This window comes from Cephus cinctus, unplaced genomic scaffold, assembly GCF_000341935.2.
Source record: "Cephus cinctus unplaced genomic scaffold, Ccin1 Ccin1_scaffold0231, whole genome shotgun sequence".
In the NCBI taxonomy this organism is placed as follows: Eukaryota; Metazoa; Arthropoda; class Insecta; order Hymenoptera; family Cephidae; genus Cephus; species Cephus cinctus.
Genome location: NW_014332947.1, coordinates 36,988 through 54,890, shown reverse-complemented (window position 1 = coordinate 54,890; position 17,903 = coordinate 36,988). Strand labels below are relative to the sequence as shown.

The window sequence follows — 17,903 nt, the reverse complement described above, 5'->3', positions numbered from 1 at the left end:
CTTTATTGTAATAAGATAAATAAATTAATTGGATATACTCTTTAATCTGTTAATCCCATTTGCAAAAGCATATTTTTTATTGTAAAAAAAATGCTCTCCATAAAGGGATCTCGAACCATAGACCTCCCGATTCGTAACCAGGTGCACTAGCCAGACGCCAGAAACATCTGTTTGTTTTACTTTTTTCGGAAGTTGTATTTCTAGAATTTCATCGTTTATGCAACTGCTTACTATTATCGTTTCGCTTACTTTACATATAAGCAGAATAATATGAAGATGCACTCCAGTTAAGAACTTTCGCGCCACCCTTCTCCACGTGGACGAACAAAAGAGAATAAAATAAACTTTGGGCAACCTAGAAAAGTTAAAAGAGAGGAACCTTGACAGGTTATTGACTCAGCCACGATGCTCGTTTAATACTAAATTAAATTTATTATAGATATTTATCTATGATATTTCAAAATTTCGTTTTGAACTGTTCTCGGTCGTTTCATTTATAAACAAATTTCGCAATTCATTTTTTAATGTTCATTTTCGGCATGATAAGAGGTAAAGAGTGAAACCAATATTTCTATGTATTTTTTTTAACTTTGAAATTTATTTGAATATACACATTTGTTTGCGCATTACGTCCATACAAATGTTTAGGGTTCGGTTGGACGGAAGACCTTGCTGTTCCGCCTGTTTGTCAAGAACGGTTTGTGAGGGGCGGCAACTTTTTCCCCACCACCGAGCAATCCATTCATTTTCGCTGACTGCAATATCGGCTGGAACGATGATCATGACCCGCGCGGCTACGCGAAATCTGTAACATCGACAGAGGCGATAATCACGAAATGCTGCCCCGCCTGTTTGTCAAGAACGGTTTGTGAGGGGCGGCAACTTTTTCCCCACCACCTAGCAGTCCATTCATTTTCGCTGACTGCAATATCGGCTGGAACGATGATCATCATGACCCGCGCGGCTACGCGAAATCTGTAACATCGACAGAGGCGATGATCACGAAATCCTACTCTCGGACACGCCGCTACGATTTAGCGCCATGCTTTTGGTGACGCCTAAAACCGGAGCGTTGTGCATCTCCCCACTCATCTCTGTTCATACTCATCTCTGCTAACACAGACAGAATGTGAAATTTTGCGTCGTTTTGAGGTTATACACATGCATTATTATTTAGTTTAATATCTCTCACAATGAATGAACAGTGGCAAAAGATAAGTGACGTTTATGGTCCTACATTAGTAAGGTTTGTAATCATAAAAAATTATAAGATTATTATAAATTGGAGGAAAATAAGTCGATGAGAATTTTATACAGTTTTATAGTTACATAGTTTCACAAATGTATTGAATCTTAATGTACAATTTAATTCTATATAGCTTTTGCAAACATTGGAATATTACACCTATTCAGACAAAAAACGGAGCATTTTATATAAATGATGAAGAGATTTTGCAGAAATACAAAAAGATATTATTAGGAAGTATGCACTCCCGTGAAATTATCAAGGAGGATGAAGAAGTAAACAAAGACATAAATGATGTACACTATGGAACCAATTCTATTGACTTTATAGGTAGCCAGATGATTATAGATTTATGGATATTTAAATTTAACAAATATTATTACCATGTTATATAAACTTCTTCTTTTTCAAACTTTCAGAAGGTTTTGATCATTTTATTAATTGTACTAAAGATAAAATAGTTGGATCATTAAAATCAAGTGATACACAAATGTCTGTAGGATCTATTGATGGATCATTGCAAGCAACTGAAATGCGAATGACTTTAGGGTCTATTGATAATATACTACAGAGAATCAATATTTCTATTGATCATTATGTGTCGAAGACACAAAAGGAACCAAAATTTCCAAAAACTCATATCTTGGAAGCATCAATAAATGGAAAGGAAATATTTCAATATATTATGGATTTTTGTATTGATGTATATGTTGATGGTTATGAAAACTGTATTCCTTTAGTAGTTCCCATATTGGAATGTTTTCAAAAACATCATAAAAGATTTAACTATTATAGTCTTCTCAAGAATATAATTCAGATTAAAAAAAACGATGCTAAGAAAAAAGAAATTTCTGTGCCGATTCAGCAAATAAAAAGATATTTCCAGCTTATTTTTCATAAGGTTGTTCCATTAAGATTGTTTGGCAATAATAGAAATAAAAAGAAAATGCTGAAAGTTATTAACCAATTGATGGACAGTGGACGATATGAATGTATCACTTTAAAATCAATCATAAATAAGCTGAAGGTAGGTAAAATATAAGATATTTTAAGAACTGGGCACTATTGAATCTGCATGCTGTTCGTGTTTTCCAGATTGCTGATGTTGATTGGTTGAAACCTATTAATAACAGCATAATAAAACAATCAGTTTTTGCAAAAGTGGTATACTGGTTTCTTACTGAATTTATTAAAGAAATATTATATACTCAATTTTACATAACAAATATTACTTCTACTGGTAGTAAAAAGATTTATATACCACATGGCATATGGAAAACTGAGAAAGCTAAATTTATCCGAAAACTGAAACGAAAGTTGACTATTATGCTTGACGATTCAAAAGATTTCGATGACCTTCCAATTGCCAAATTGGTATTACTACCAAAATTAACAGGCGTTAGGCCTATATTACAAATAAAGTGAGTCAAAATATTACAATGCACTTGAAAAGTCTATATATATATATATATATATATATATATATATATATATATTTGGCATTGGGTTATTATATTCATGTTAAAAGGCAGTTTCCAGGAAATTTGTTGTGTTCCAGGACGGTCTTGGAACATTTTTATATCTATTGTATGCTTCCAGGACCGTCTGACGGCACTCACACTGAATTTTTCAAAAAATTTTGGATGCTGGATACTTTGAGTTGTGATGGGCTAAAAAATAGTTCGTTAGATTACATTAGGATACAATTTCAATGCCACATGTCCCAGGGTTACTTTCTTTAAAAAATATATATATATATATATCGGCTTGCCGTTGTGAGCGTCGCATGTCCTCGAAACTGCCCGTTGACGTGTGCGTGTGCGTGTGTGCGTGCGTGTCTGTGTGTATGAATCAATGTACATTATTTGTAAATACATACATATAGGTTGGGGCGACAATCGTGGTATAACTAAAACGTAGAAGATTCCTTATGGAAAAGGAAATCGAAATTGCAGTACAAATTTATTTCCTCTATGAGGCTTCATTTTTGAGAAAATAGACTTTAAATATTAGTAAGGCAAAATCATGCAAGTACACGTTCACTTGACTAAGGATTGACTTACGAAGCTCGCTACAGACCACTAATTCCTTCTGTATCTGTATACAATAATATCATGATATAAGATGATATGAAATAATTAAACCAATATTCTAATCTCGAAAACAATTTATTTTGTTAATTTACGAATTGTTGAAAGTCTCGACACCATTTTTGTATACAAAGTTGTGTTGGTTGAATCAGAAAGTCATTAACTGTGTTTAGCGTGGCCTGAACCTTCAATTTTTTAAACGTCTAGATAACGCGACATTGGATATAAATACAAACAAACAATTAGTCTCTTAAGCGATTTTGTTTAAGTCGATTATTAGTCGTGTGCACGCGTACCCGATTGATTTTTAAAGTTGATTTTTTTTTAAATGAAGCCTCGTAGAGAGAAAATTTATTGTAACCCTTTCGATTTATTTTTCCATTAGAAATCAGCTCCTTCGCGGTTGTAGTGTGTACTTCGCTCCACTCAGTATATGAGCGGGATGAGCAGTGTCCATTATGCTTAATACATATGCTGTGTTTCCTTACTTTTTTCCGTAGATATAGTCAGGCAGAAAAAAAAAACCTACGCAAAGTTTCAAGATTCTTAGAACAATTGTATATTACCCATTACAATCAGATGACACTACCACGATTTCATAAACAGTGGAAAACGACTGTTCAGTGTTTACGAAATTCAACACAAAAACATTTACATAATTTCGTATCTTGTGATGTAAAAGATGCGTACGGTTCTATAAATTGCGGTAAGTTGTATACATTTCGAGTTATAGAACTGCAAAGAAAGTTAACTTTCAAGCTATTTTTTAACAATCATAATGCTGTTAGTCTAACAGAAACTTTTAGGAACTTAGATGATATTAGGATTTAAAACCTTCTCTCAAGGTACTTTTCTATATTTCTAGTTACCTTTATCTTCCCACCATACTCCACTTTCTTTTTTGGAACACGTACATAGGTTTGTTTTCTATTTCACGAAATTGGACTTAATTTATTGCATGAATGTTTTCTACATAATTTATAAAAAACGTAATAAATTGCTAATTGGTCAGTCACTTCTTATTACAAAATAGAAGTATTATGAGTTTCAAACTTTTGACATATACAGGTGACCAATAATTTTGTCCACCTGGAATACTTCTGTTATTTGTAATAATTTTAAAAAAAGTGTGTGTGCTTAGACCACACGGCTCAAGTGAAACTTCTCTCGGATATTTTGATGAAATTCATAAGAGAATAAGCTCCCCTGTCAGATCGAGAAGGAGAGTAAAAGAAAGTAGAGGCTGATGCGAATTAGTATAATGGCAATATTGTTACGTCCTATGTGTGAGCGACTGTTTGCGGGAGCATCAGGGAGCTAGCATAGGTGTTGTAATCAAGTATCACGTAAAGGTATTGGGTCCTTGCCACTTTAAGATGCTAAAGCACGCCTATTTGCTTTTATGTTCCTTGGTTAATAACTAAGGCGAGGATCACAACCAAACGATAGATATAACTGAATTGACAGACTCGTTTCTTTTACATGAAATGTGTTTGCTACTGATAGATAAAGAGATTATTTGGATTTAGGATCTGTTAGGTTTAGGTTTTGAAATTATGAGAAGAAAATATCGTTTAACTCAGTATAATGAAATAATAGGTTTGGAATACGAATGAATGGTATTTAGAGAATATATCTCGCGCGAGAAAATAGCCGGAGCGGGAGTGGTTCGGATACACGGATGCCTCAGGTGGCTGCCGACGTCAGAGGGCACACTCCCGAGGAAGAAAAACCTCGCCTCTAACGAGACTTGCTAGGATCACGATCGCGCCGCGAGGGGATTCCGGATTCGATAGGCACACCGAGGTAGGGACAGGTTTTGGGCAGGCTAGCTACCACGACTCGGACTAGTCGTTAACCGCCGTTTGAGAACACACTGTACGCGACGGGATTTATATTGTAAAATCACCGTTTATTTAATGGTAATAAGCCAACCGGTGTTCTACTCGCCGCATAGTCGGCTGATCCCGAAATTCTCTCTTGTCGACCCCACGTTCGGCTCTATCATTTCCAGTGTGCTGAGGCTGAGCCGCCGGGAAATGTGAAAAACGGCCGTGTAAGGGATGGTGGTACGGGGAAGCCGCACCTGGTGCCCAACAACTAGATTTTCGGATCTTTTCTTCGATTTCAGATTCGATTCAGTTCGATTCACTTCGATTTTCCTCTCTATTTCTTGTATTTCGCACTGGTCCATGATAACCATAATCATAATCAATGTCATACACAATAAAAGGTTGACCAATGTTTGAATGAGAAAGAATGAAAGAAATGTTTCAGAATAATAAATTTGTTATTCTGAAACGATCGAGTTGAGCACCAGTGGCGCGCGGGACGAGGCCACGCTGTGATCGATCAACTACAAACGTTAATAACTTCTTAATAAGTGGTAAAATCATAATGTTGAAAAGGAACTTTCGGTTCCAAATTCTATTCCTTCTTCACTCCCGAGAGGAAATTCATCAGTCTGGGACACCCTGTATATCCATGATACCGTAGACCAATAATGAATGAATGATATTTCTATAGGATGTCATGATATATCCACAACAAATAATAGATTATTATAAACTAATATAGATAAATTTGAGTATACTGGTTGGTAAAATTTTTAAGACCTGGAAAACATGGTAGAAATGTAATTTATAATCAGTTAAGTTTGGAAAAAGTTCTAACCTATCACTATAATATGTATGGCCAATAGCAATGATATTGAACAATATTTTATGTTCATGATACACAGAAACAGAGAAATTGCTAGATTCTATATAAATTTTAACTACCCATGGTGATAAAATATCGGTCACCTTCGGAAAATTGAGGTTTATAGAGGCGTGCGCGAGTCATTAAGGCCTGAAGTGTTGGTATATCAGAAATTATTACGTCTAGTGATCTTTACGCCGCATTGTCTTATCCGCTTCGTGCTGTTAAAGCAGTTTTCATTTTTCCCTACGATAACAGGAATTTTTATCCTGAAGCAGGCACGGTTTATCAACAAATCGTTGTAAAATTCACGTGATGATTTCTACTATATTGTGTAGGTCAAAATTACTACGCTGTCGATTAAAACTAGCTACCTTACAGTAACGTCTCAGTATAGTAGGTTAATTTTAAGCGGATTTAGAAATTATTCGATGTTTTTACAGCGTAAACTCTAATAAGTGCCAAAATGATGCAACAAAGATGTAAACCACAATTGATATTTAAAAAAAATGTAGGGTCCAAAGACGGTTTACTAGGACTAATTGTATGCATCTTGATAATAAAACACTAATCTGACATACTATAACCTGAAATTCTTACAAGGAAACCCCCCCAACCCGACCCCACCGATTTCAATAATTTTTTGATATGTTGTAGAACTCGACAAAATAAGAGACATGTATATTTTTTTTGTGCTGACATCCACTTTAAAGGGGTGAAAACGACCCCTGAAATTCACCCCCGAAAATCGTTTTTTCATCATATCTTGACTTCTAATTAATATTTTTTAATAAAACCAAGTGGAAAATATTTGTCATAATTTTCGGGGGTGAATTTCAGGGGTCGTTTTCACCCCTTTAAAGTGGATGTCAGCACAAAAAAAATATACATGTCTCTTATTTTGTCGAGTTCTACAACATATCAAAAAATTATTGAAATCGGTGGGGTCGGGTTGGGGGGGTTTCCTTGTAAGAATTTCAGGTTATAGTATGTCAGATTAGTGTTTTATTATCAAGATGCATACAATTAGTCCTAGTAAACCGTCTTTGGACCCTACATTTTTTTTAAATATCAATTGTGGTTTACATCTTTGTTGCATCATTTTGGCACTTATTAGAGTTTTTTAGTTTTAAAGTGATCTCATTTTACTATTTTTTTTTGCTTTAGACAAATTATTTGAAATTGTAACGTCCCTTTGCGATTCAATACCCGACAAAATAAGAATGGAGTCACTTACTATTATGAAGCGGCGTGATTTAAAAAGTTCACGAAAATTGACGACTAGGCAATATTTCGTCAACCGAAACTTACAGTTGTCTATATCGGCGAATACATTATTCTCTCCAACGAAAGATTCTCACAGTGAAACGATCAGAAAGGATTGGCTAATGACTAAAATAAAAAATCATATTTTTCATCAAAAGGTAAATAATAAAATATATATAGTATTGGATTTTCTTCACAAGACTAAAAATAAACCATAAACATAAGCATCATTATTATCATTACTATTAAGGGGTTACTGGGGTTTAGAGAGTCAAAAACAAGGGGGTTTTTTTTTTAACGCGGGTTTGAATGTTTTTAGATAATTACATTTTTTATTTAAAAGATACATATTTCAAGATATTATGGCATTTTTTACATTAAAAAAATAGTCATAAATAACGGAGTTATGAATGATATCGTGAAGCTCCAAAAAAAGGGCGCCAATCGCCAGTTTGGACTGGATCATCTGAAAGCAAAAAAAAATCAACGTCGATCTTTATTGAATGGTGTCAGGTAGGGATGGATCGTAGCTTTTTGAACAATTTTAATTTTTTACAAAATGGCGTCATTTTTGGTAAAAAAAAGTGTTTTTTTCCCCCCAATAAAAGACCATCGATAAATAGAAAAAGTGAACGATCCATATCTATCTGACATCATTCACTAAAGATCGACGGTGATTTTTTTTGCTTTCAGATGACCCAGTCCAAAATGGCGTTTGGCACCCTTTTTTTGGAGCTTCACGGGATCATTCAAATACAACGTATTGTAACGTATTTTCTTAACTCGACGCCGATAACGAAAAAATCCGAGAACTAACCTATATTACTTTCGGGCGTCCACCCTTCGCTCATGCATCCGCAAACTAGGCGGGCGCCAGCTAATTCTTTTTTCAGCGAGAACTGACAAGCCGATAGGATGTGGGAGTAGGGGTGGAACAGGCCCAACTCCGCCAAAACAAGAGCTCTGATGGAAACTATCAGAAGATGCGATAACTTAACGCATCCTGCCGATTTTTGGGGACGCGTAAAATCGCGAAACGCAAACGTAGGTGCTGATCTTTGGGGTCACGTAAAATTAACCAAATTCGAAAACTAATCATTTTGATTGGTCGATAGCCGATAACTCTTATTCTTTTCCTCGAGTCGTCCCTTTAAATCAAATCGAGAGCGTTCCTTAGTGAATCGGTACGTAACAACTGGAGATCCTCAACTACTGCTTCCCCAGAACATTGGGCGACAGCTGGGCACCACATCCTTAATTCGGATCAGGGGGTTCCCTCCGCTGCACTTAACCGCATCAAAACTATATCTCTGCCCGCTCTACAGCCCTTTGCCTCTCTCCATCGGGGCGCCGATATTTTATCCAGGCTTCTGCCAGTCCGTGGAAATGTCTCCGTCGGGTCTTTCCTTTCCTCCTCACGGCAGATTCGAGTACCTCGACCTCAACTAAACAATATTAAATCTTTCGAGAGAATTGACGTAACCATACGAATCAACCCCAAAGCGTAGCTTCTGAGCAGGGTGGTGACTCGAAGGGAACCAGAAACTAAGAACATTATCTGAATCGGTAGCTGGAGTCACCTTGTGACTGTGAATCGAAAAATTATATCACAGTACCTTTTGAATAAAAGAGTAATTATCTAAAAATATTCAAACCCGCATTAAAAAAAAAATCACAAAATTGATCTTGTTTTAGACTCTCTGAACGCGAGTGACACCTTTAATATGGATAATTTGTCGTTATACTGTTAATGTTTATCAGTCATATTATTCATTTGTAGGTTTGGATTAATAATAAGAAATACTTATTGATAAAAGGCGTAGCCCAAGGAGCTTTGCTTTCTGCAGTTTTATGTGACATTTATTATAGTCATATGGTACAACATGAGTTATCAAAGTTTCTAAAAACTGGTACTTTGTACCGATACGTTGATGACTTTTTGTATGTAACAGATAACGAAGATTCTGCAAAAAGGTACTATCGTCACTTCATCCTAAGTATAGTTTTATTTATATAGAATATTAATATGTAATGTAGATTTTAAAAAAATTAGTAATAAATTTACAGCTAAATATTAATTTGTAGACGCCCTCCTTTTAGTAATAATAATTCAATTTCAATTGGTGACAAGTTTTAAATTGACAATAAATTACCCTTTATGCAACATTATCTATAGAACTACAATATATTACACTTTTTTAAGACCTTGTGGTAAGATAACTTTCAACAATAAAAAATAAGCATAAAGAGTGGTTCTGTGCAGAAAAACCTCATTTTTCTCGTATCTTTCCTAAGGTTTTCAGCTACAAAAGTACAATGTGACCAAAATAATTGTCGCTATAGAAACGAAAGTTAAACTACAATGGTCCTGCTTCAATATGTTTTGTATGTTATTTATGTGTTGCAACATTTTTTTTTCATTTTTATATTCGTGGTAGGCCGATACAATATAGATACTAATATCGTTTCAGTAAATGCGATAATTATTCTCAATAATCTGTATTGTATATTATGTTAATAATTCGTGATGTATAACATTTATATTTTCAAGGGGCCTGTCTATCACCGGTGCCATGTTGATAAATAACACGATTAACAAATGGCGATTCACAGAAATTCTCGTTTTGATATTAATAGCTATCATGACAATATTAGTTTACAAAATAGCAGACTGTTCTGTACAACATTATCATATTGCCGAACGATACTATATAATTGTCCCTCTCTCGTTTATTGGTAATCTCTCGACTATTGATAATCAACATATCAAAAAATAACTTTTTGATAGTTCATCCGTGAGATAAGGTATCACTATTCAATGTCACGGATGAGCTATTTTCATGTATCTTTTAGTTTATACTTTGTCGGTTCGATAGCGTTACAGTCAAAAGCCTCGATGATAGCATCAGTCCTCATATGTACAGTTAAAGAATATCTGTGACAAGAGTATGAGATATTCCCGGTATCTGGAAAATGTACAGGGTAACAAATGGAAGGTGTGAAAACTAAATGATTATTATTTTTGAACAGGTACAGGAATAAAAATAAACGAAATGATGGTTAAATAGTAGAAACTTTGAGGTTTTATTGAGGAACACAATTGCATAATTTTAAGAGTTTTATATATTTTAGAAACGAACATCTTAAAAATACCAAAAATTCGTAACGGGCACAACACTTAATGGTATAAGTTTTCGACGTGTGCACCATCTAAATTGGCACAGTAATCAAGCCTTTTTTTTAACAATAAAATACATGCTGTCACAGTATCAGAAATATCGTGAACCGCTTTCTGAATAGCCGCTTTGAATTGCTCTGGGTCTTTGGGTTGATCGGCGTTACCATTAAGTGTTTTGCTCCTTTTGATTTTTCAGCATCTTTAAGATGTTTGTTTCTAAAATACATAAAACTTTTAAAATAATATAATTTTGTTCCTTAATAAAACCTCAAAGTTTCTACTATTTCACCACCATTTCGTTTTTTTGATTCCTATATTTTTCAAAAAAACCAATTAGTTTTCACGCTTTCCTATTCGTTACCCTGTAGTAATGTAAATTGATCAAATCTACTACCCGCTACTATTTTTCTCACTTCACCAACTTATCGGTCAAATTACATTATCTCGTGCCCACATTCCAAATATATAATCGCTGCACCTTCCATACAGTGTTACGTCTCGACATCGGGTAGTAACGGAAAGTCGTATCGACGTGGGACCTGCTGGCGCACGCTCCCGTCCCCGCCCCGTTACGGGCTCCGTTGCTGGGTTTGGGGTTTCGTCGAGTAATGCAAACATCAGATAGTGGAACTAATATATAAACAATATATTGTACTACAATTCCCTCTCCCTCTATCTCTCTATCTCTCTGTCTCCCTGTATCTTTGTCTCTCTATCTCTTTATCTCTATCTCTCTATCGTACTCCACTCGTGAGGGACCTACCAGGGGCGTAGCCGCCTCGCGTATTTAACCGTGGGTTGTGGTATGGTGTTTCCGAACTCACTGACTATTATGCGTAACTGATAACTGCCTATACTGCGCACCTCTCGACAGAGTCCTAACGTCATCCGTTAGGCTACGAATTGAGACTGCTCGCGGCCCTCGCAGCGGCCGGGCAGCAGGTTCCCTTGCTAGCCCCATGTGAGCGCTGCGAGGGGGGTTTCAAGGTGCTGATTTGACAGTCTCGCGAAACGTCTCACGGCCGAAGTCCACAACGCGGCTGGATGTCGGATATTCCCGCGCATGACGGAATTCGTCCACTAAGACCGCCGCTGATAGGTCCTCGAAATAGTGAAGAAAGGGGAGAGGTGGCAGAAACCACGTGAGATGCCCCGGATACGAGAAACCGAGATACTCGAACCCTGCAACCGGGACGTAACATAGTTAATATCGGTTAAAAGTTCTTATTTGAACCCTTTACGCGACAAGCAAAACTGAGAGTTAGAATTTCAAAAAGGCACGGCTAAAAAAGTTGGAATGATGGAGTTTGAGGATGTAGATTACCAATTTGATAATTAAAAAACGAAAATCAAAATAGCGGGCTATAACGTCCGACAATTGGATCTTAAATACTTCCCATGATTGTTTAAATATAATAGTTTTTACTTGGAGGTTTTTTCGTTTCTAATTTCGTTTCTGCTTTATGTTTGAAAAAACATAAGGAAACTTTAAAATAATACTTTGTGATACGAGTGCAAAATAGCGGCCTTTCGGTGAAGGTTGTGAAGTTGGCAGTACGAACTGGAAGCGAGTATCACAGCCGCACGAGCCGAACGCGAGTGTTGCCTCTGGTACGAATTGAAGGCGAGTGCTACCAACTTCACACACTTCGTCGGGTGTCCTCTTTTTTGTTCGCGTGTCACATAATATTTTTTGTAACATGTGCACAAAAACTTCCCCTTTTCATGTTTGTAGTGTGGCGGAAAATATACTAACGTGTTAAAAGAATGTGTATAATAACCAGTTTGATTTACGCATGTGCACTATTTTTTTCTCATGCCTCACTAAAAAGAGCCAGTGTCGCCACACTTATCAAGCACGAAAAGGAGGACTTTTTGTGCATGCAATTACATGAAATATGGTATAAAATGAAAAATGAAGTGTGAAATCTTATCATGTAGCCTCCTCGTGGCACATTTCAAAGTCGTGAAAAAGTAACCAACTGGTGTCAGAGATCACTCATAAAAAAATTCAAATAAAACGCCGTTGGAATGACATTTGCTTTTATCATTATCATTATCATTCTTATCATATTACTTATTATTCTAAACACAATTTCTCACACTACCATATGGCGGACCCATCATATTGGGTCAAGTAAGCGTTCCTAGCCATATTTCGGATTTGCCGTATAAAGGGTTAATATGTTACCATTTGGGAAAAGTAGGCTGTACAAAATATCCGCAAGAACCGTGTGAATTGGTTAATGCCTTTGAAGCACGATGTACCAGCACAGGAGATACACTTCTTTGAATTCAGAAAAAAGCATTTACTACAATTCGATATATTTAAAACTTCATGTTTAGATGTATTTTAAATTCATGAATTCGAATCCAATATAGAAATTTCGAAATTCAAAATGGCCCAAAATTCCCCGAGTACCAAATTTTAAGTGCATTGTATGTAAGAGAAAAATGTATGTTTCAAAGGATTACAAAATGCCGTCGGTGACAGTCAGGTCACTTAACATTGCCATGATATAGTAGGTTATGTTATCTATAAATTAATAATAATGCAATTGTTTTAGGTTTTTAGACGTCGTTGAGAAGGGCATTAGTGGGTACAACTGCCAATTTAAACCTTCGAAAACGCAAACAAGTTTACAACCCCGTTCTGATGGTGCAGAAACTTTAATATATTTAGGATACAATCTAAATATGAAAACTTTAGAGGCAACGCCAAAATATCTAGACGTGAATGCACGATATACAACAACACTAAGTTACTCTAGCCATAAAACACCAACGGCGTAAATATTTATTAGTGATTGTTTTTCTGTTTTTATCTAAATGATATGTAATCTCTAGTTTCTGTCATTGTTTTTCTCTGTCCACAGAATCCTTCAGCGTCGGTTAAACAATATAGCGTCTCTTAAGCTAACCAATATTGTCTTGGATGATGAAATTAATTCTATGACTACAATACTTGAGACCCTGAGACGTGCTAGCTTATTACAAGCTTCTCGATGCCTTGCGCTTATTTTAAGAATATTTGACGACACACCCAAGAGTGCTCAGGATATCTTTAAAGCGATTAAATTTTCTAACAATAAAATTGTAAGAACCGTTGGACATATGTACATGACAGGTACATATACTATTATATTTTACTATATACATTGTAACGTAATTTTTAACTCGACATTGATAACGAAAAATGCGAGAACTATCTTTGAGAATCAATCTACGTTACCTTCGGCTATGCACCCTTAGCTCATACATCCGCAAGCAATGCGGGGGCCAGCCAATTCTTTTATCACCGGGAACTGATCAGCCGGTGTGACCTTGGAGTTGGGGTCGAACAGGCCCAACTCCGCCAAAACGAGAGCTCCGACGGAACCTATCAGAAGATACGTGAAATCGAGAAATCCAAGCGTAGGTGCTGATTTTGGGGGTTACGTAGATCAGCAAACGCAACTGGATGTACGAACGGGAGCGGACGATTACGAAAATGCATGCCCACTCAGGTTGCACGGTTAAGGTAGAGAGGGTCTGAGAAAGCATTAGGCAAATAGCGCGAGATACAGAGAGCAACGGATCGAGAACGTAAAAGAACGAATCGGACGTATTAAATCGAAATCCCTTCACCAATTAATACATTGGGTGTCCTCACTGGAGTTGGTGCAGCTAATCCAGGTGGGTCGATAACTGTATCCAGAAGACACTTAGGCGGGTACTGCATTAGGGCACAGCACTACACCTCCGGAACACACACAGAAAATCCATAGAATTCCCTGGAAATGGCGAGACAGGCTACCCAGGCGAAAACCTCCTATACCGTATCGGAAACACAGAAAAACTATCAATAGATAAAAAGTTACAAGACAGACTAATTTGACAGTAGTCTAATTCGAGAACTAATCATTTTGATTGCTTGAGATCTGTATAGCCGATAGATAACTCTTATTCTTTTCTTCAAGTCGTCCCTTGAAATCAAATTGAGAGCATTCCTTAGCGAATCGGTAAGTAACAACTTTTGGAGATCCTCCACAGCCGCTTCCCCCCTTAACTCGGATCAGGGGGTTGCTTCCCTGCCCTTAACTGTAGCAAAACTATACCTCCACCTGCTCTACAGCCCTTTGCCTCTGTTCAGTAGGGCGCCGGTATTTCACCCGGGCTTTTGCCGGTGCATGGAGACGTCTCCATCGGGCACTCTCCTCTGCCGGGCAACTCGGTACGTCGAGACTATCTCCCCACCGCAGATTCGAGCACCTCGACTTCAATTCAACAATATCAAATCTTCCGAGAGCATTGACGTTACTATACGAATCAACCATAGAGCGTAGCTTCTGAGCAGGGTGGCGACTCCAAGGGAACCAGAAAGCAAGAATTTTATCTGAATCGGTAGCCGGAGTCGCCTTGTGATCGCTAGTCGAAAAAGCACGTCATAACACATACATACTACACTACATACTGTAACGTATTTATGTAAGTACGTTCACAAAAACGACCCTGAATGGTCCTCACAAATTTTCCGATGACGAAAGTAGTTTCTCTCTCTTCTATCACCAACACGAACTAACGGGTTGGGCGCCAAGTATCCCTCGCGGATGTACCGCGAGTGTAACGCACTCTCTTTATCACTAATTAAATTACCCAATTTGGTAAGAGCCGGTTTACAATAAAACTAAACACCAATATACCGGAATCGAGCACCGCGCCAACAACCTAAGACGGGTCTCCCATTCACAAAGTTTTCGCTAATAATCTAACGTATGCGGGGCCTACGCCAACAGTCCTAAAACCTACCATTCGCACACGAAGTTCATCAAAGTTTTGCTATGGGATGCACCAAGGGACAACGGCCGATCCGTAAGATGTTCACTAATGCGGAGGATGACAGAGTGTTGCTAAAGAATACAAATGGCCTACAAGGTGACTAACTAGTTGAAAGCGCCGTGGCGTTCAGACGGGAACGGAGGAGGTTAAGCATAAGTTAGGAAAAGAGATTACGTAAGTTTAACGCACCGGAGCTATATTTTATAACAAGCGGCGAAAGCCCTTAGAAGAAAAATAGAAAAAGAAATTCATACGAGCCAAAGCATGAGGCAAGACAAGATCAGATATGAGCGGTGCGAGATAGGCCAAACCAAATTAACAAAAAGCTTACGACAAATTAACAAAGCAAAAAAGAAAGAAGTCTATAAACAATATAAATGCGGAAAGAAAAGCGCACATAAAAATAGGCAAGCAATAGAATAAATATCAATCGGAGAAGCATAAATAAGTTAATCAGATAATTAATTGATCTATAGAAATGCGAAATGATGACTCTATACAATCTAATACGCTAAATATACTGATTCTAATGATTGAAAGGTTCGGTGTGCAAAATAATACGCTCGAATGAGTTTACTGAATTATTGAAGAATTGTATAGGATTTTTATTTTAACTAACACGGTAGAAACACTAAGGACACTAAAGGACACTAACAATGTGGAGCGAATCCACTCAGAATTAATCGGACATATAATATCGATAAAGATTAATACTCATGGTTTCCGGATGGAAGCCGCGTCTGTGTTCAGCTTCGTGCCGACGTTTCGCAAACGTTTGACTCTGCATCTTCAGGGCTAGGAGGCTCCGATACTGAAGCTCCTTGTTGTCAGGAAGTCTTAATATACCAATGATTGCTCATGCGGATCAGTGCTTCAGCCAATCATAAGTTGTTTAGTTGATCAGCTGATCGATTAAAAAACCGGGAGGACAGTGTGCCAAATAGGGTTTACTTGACATCGTCGATCCCTATTTGGGTTATTTGGGTGTTTTAATATCTCTAGACCTTCGTGGTATTTTCGGGCGAGGTAACCTGTAGAATTAGCTAGAATTTGTGTCTTTTCATATTCCACTGAATGTCCAGTGTCCATCCAATGTTCTGCTAAGGCAGATTCAGAAAAATTACCGTATTTGGTACACCGTTGATGTTCTTTGACCGGTGTACTGATCTTCCTGCCGGTTTCACCTATGTATACTTTTCCACAGGAGCAAGAGATTTTCTATACTCCTGGGGCACTCAGTGGTGGTCTACGGTTTTTCGTACTGGGAATTATTTGTCCAACTTTCTTTGGGGTTATGTTTCCGTAGCACTTTGCTGATTCGGTCTGTTGTACCTTGGAGATACGGTAGAGCTACGATTTAGAGATGTTCCTGTCGCTCGGCTGGTACATTAGAAGATGGGGAGAGATTTATATTTCGTAGCTTACGTAATACATGGTTAATTTTTTGTAGCTCCTCTAGTTTTCGAAATATTTAGATGGCTTGCTTAAAATAAAACACCCTGTATGTGCTACAGATCAGATGTGTGGAGTATGTTTAACAATTATAATTTTTTTCAGATAAAGAAAAACGGATAAAAATTACTAAAGAACTTAAATACCTGTTATGGGATTCTTACAAGAAGGTATTCAACAAGAGACCGAATCTATATAAAACGTTCAATTGGCGTTTTACTCGTGAAATATCACACTTACTGCTTTAGTATGTATTTAAAGAATTTATTAACAAAATATTCTATGGTGCTTCGTTGTAAAGATATTAATAAAGTTTCTGTTTATACATAAAATTCGTCTATTTCGACCGGTTGACATTGAAATACTACAGGTTGCGACGATATATGATGTCGTCAGCGAAACTGAACTCTACACAATCGAAAATCGGGAGAGTAAGTGGTCTCAGCAAAATTGAAAATGTTGAACGCCAGGTACCACCAACGAGTACCACGAGCTCTCGGCTTGTTTTCGATACAGCGAAGGTCGTGAAAGAGAATTAATCCGGGGTAACCGATTGCCAGCGGACAATTAAACCTAAACTTGCCACCAGGCAAACTAAACCTAGGGGCCACACGGCCACCGCAACAGATAAGGACACCATGGCCAAGTAAGGGTATCGCAAAACGTAACGAAACTAAGGGCACCAAGGCCACGCAAATCAGATAGGGGCACCACGGCCAAGAAAAGAATTTAAAAAACGTAACTAAACCTAAAGGTTACCCGGAACTCGAAAGGCAGTATTAAATTAGACCGCCTTACGTTCCACGGTACGCCGCTTCAGAGGCTAGCTCGTCGGAAGCGTCGCGGCGTTTAAGAGGTACGAAAGGAGGAAAACCAGCCAAGGACTTATACGAAAGCGATAAGAAATACTGTAATAAAATAATCCAAATTGACGAGTTAACGCACCAGAGCTGTATTAGGCAGAAACGAAAATTTCAAACAATCAATACACTTAATAGCAAAGTTACACGAGCATTAGATCAAGCGGGAATAAGGTGCGAGCAAAAGCCAAACATAGTTAACGAAAGTCTTAAAATTAATTCATAATAATCGGTATCAAAAATCGGAAGCTACACAACGCAAAATAAATAAAAATCATAAAATATAGGGAACT

General features: G+C 37.3%; 1 protein-coding gene across 4 annotated transcripts; it reads left to right on the top strand.

The window, feature by feature from the left end:
• The first annotated feature begins 1,065 nt into the window (after nt 1–1,065).
• On the top strand, nt 1,066–17,064 carry LOC107265716 (telomerase reverse transcriptase). Of its 4 annotated transcripts, none has more exons than XM_015735446.2 (10): nt 1,066–1,246; nt 1,380–1,576; nt 1,669–2,273; nt 2,342–2,667; nt 3,837–4,042; nt 7,204–7,460; nt 9,083–9,276; nt 13,048–13,269; nt 13,357–13,607; nt 16,856–17,064. In XM_015735446.2, exons 1-10 carry the CDS (start codon nt 1,194–1,196, stop codon nt 16,996–16,998), a joined length of 2,454 nt encoding a protein of 817 aa, XP_015590932.1. In that variant the 5' UTR covers nt 1,066–1,193; the 3' UTR covers nt 16,999–17,064. The 4 variants fall into 4 exon arrangements, with proteins under 4 accessions (XP_015590932.1, XP_015590934.1, XP_015590935.1 ...); XM_015735448.2 differs by having other exon boundaries at nt 1,666–2,273; nt 13,357–13,576; nt 16,856–16,988; XM_015735445.2 differs by having other exon boundaries at nt 1,067–1,246; nt 1,666–2,273.
• Nucleotides 17,065–17,903: the final 839 nt, after the last annotated feature.

What these genes read in the sequence shown, in the direction of transcription:
- LOC107265716 (XM_015735445.2), top strand. Translation starts at nt 1,194, where the DNA reads ATGAATGAACAGTGGCAAAAGATAAGTGACGTTTATGGTCCTACATTA. An exon ending in GTACGGTTCTATAAATTGCG is followed by an intron (nt 4,043 to 7,203) that starts GTAAGTTGTATA and finishes TTTTTGCTTTAG; the next exon opens with ACAAATTATTTGAAATTGTA. An exon ending in AGCCATAAAACACCAACGGC is followed by an intron (nt 13,270 to 13,356) that starts GTAAATATTTAT and finishes CTCTGTCCACAG; the next exon opens with AATCCTTCAGCGTCGGTTAA.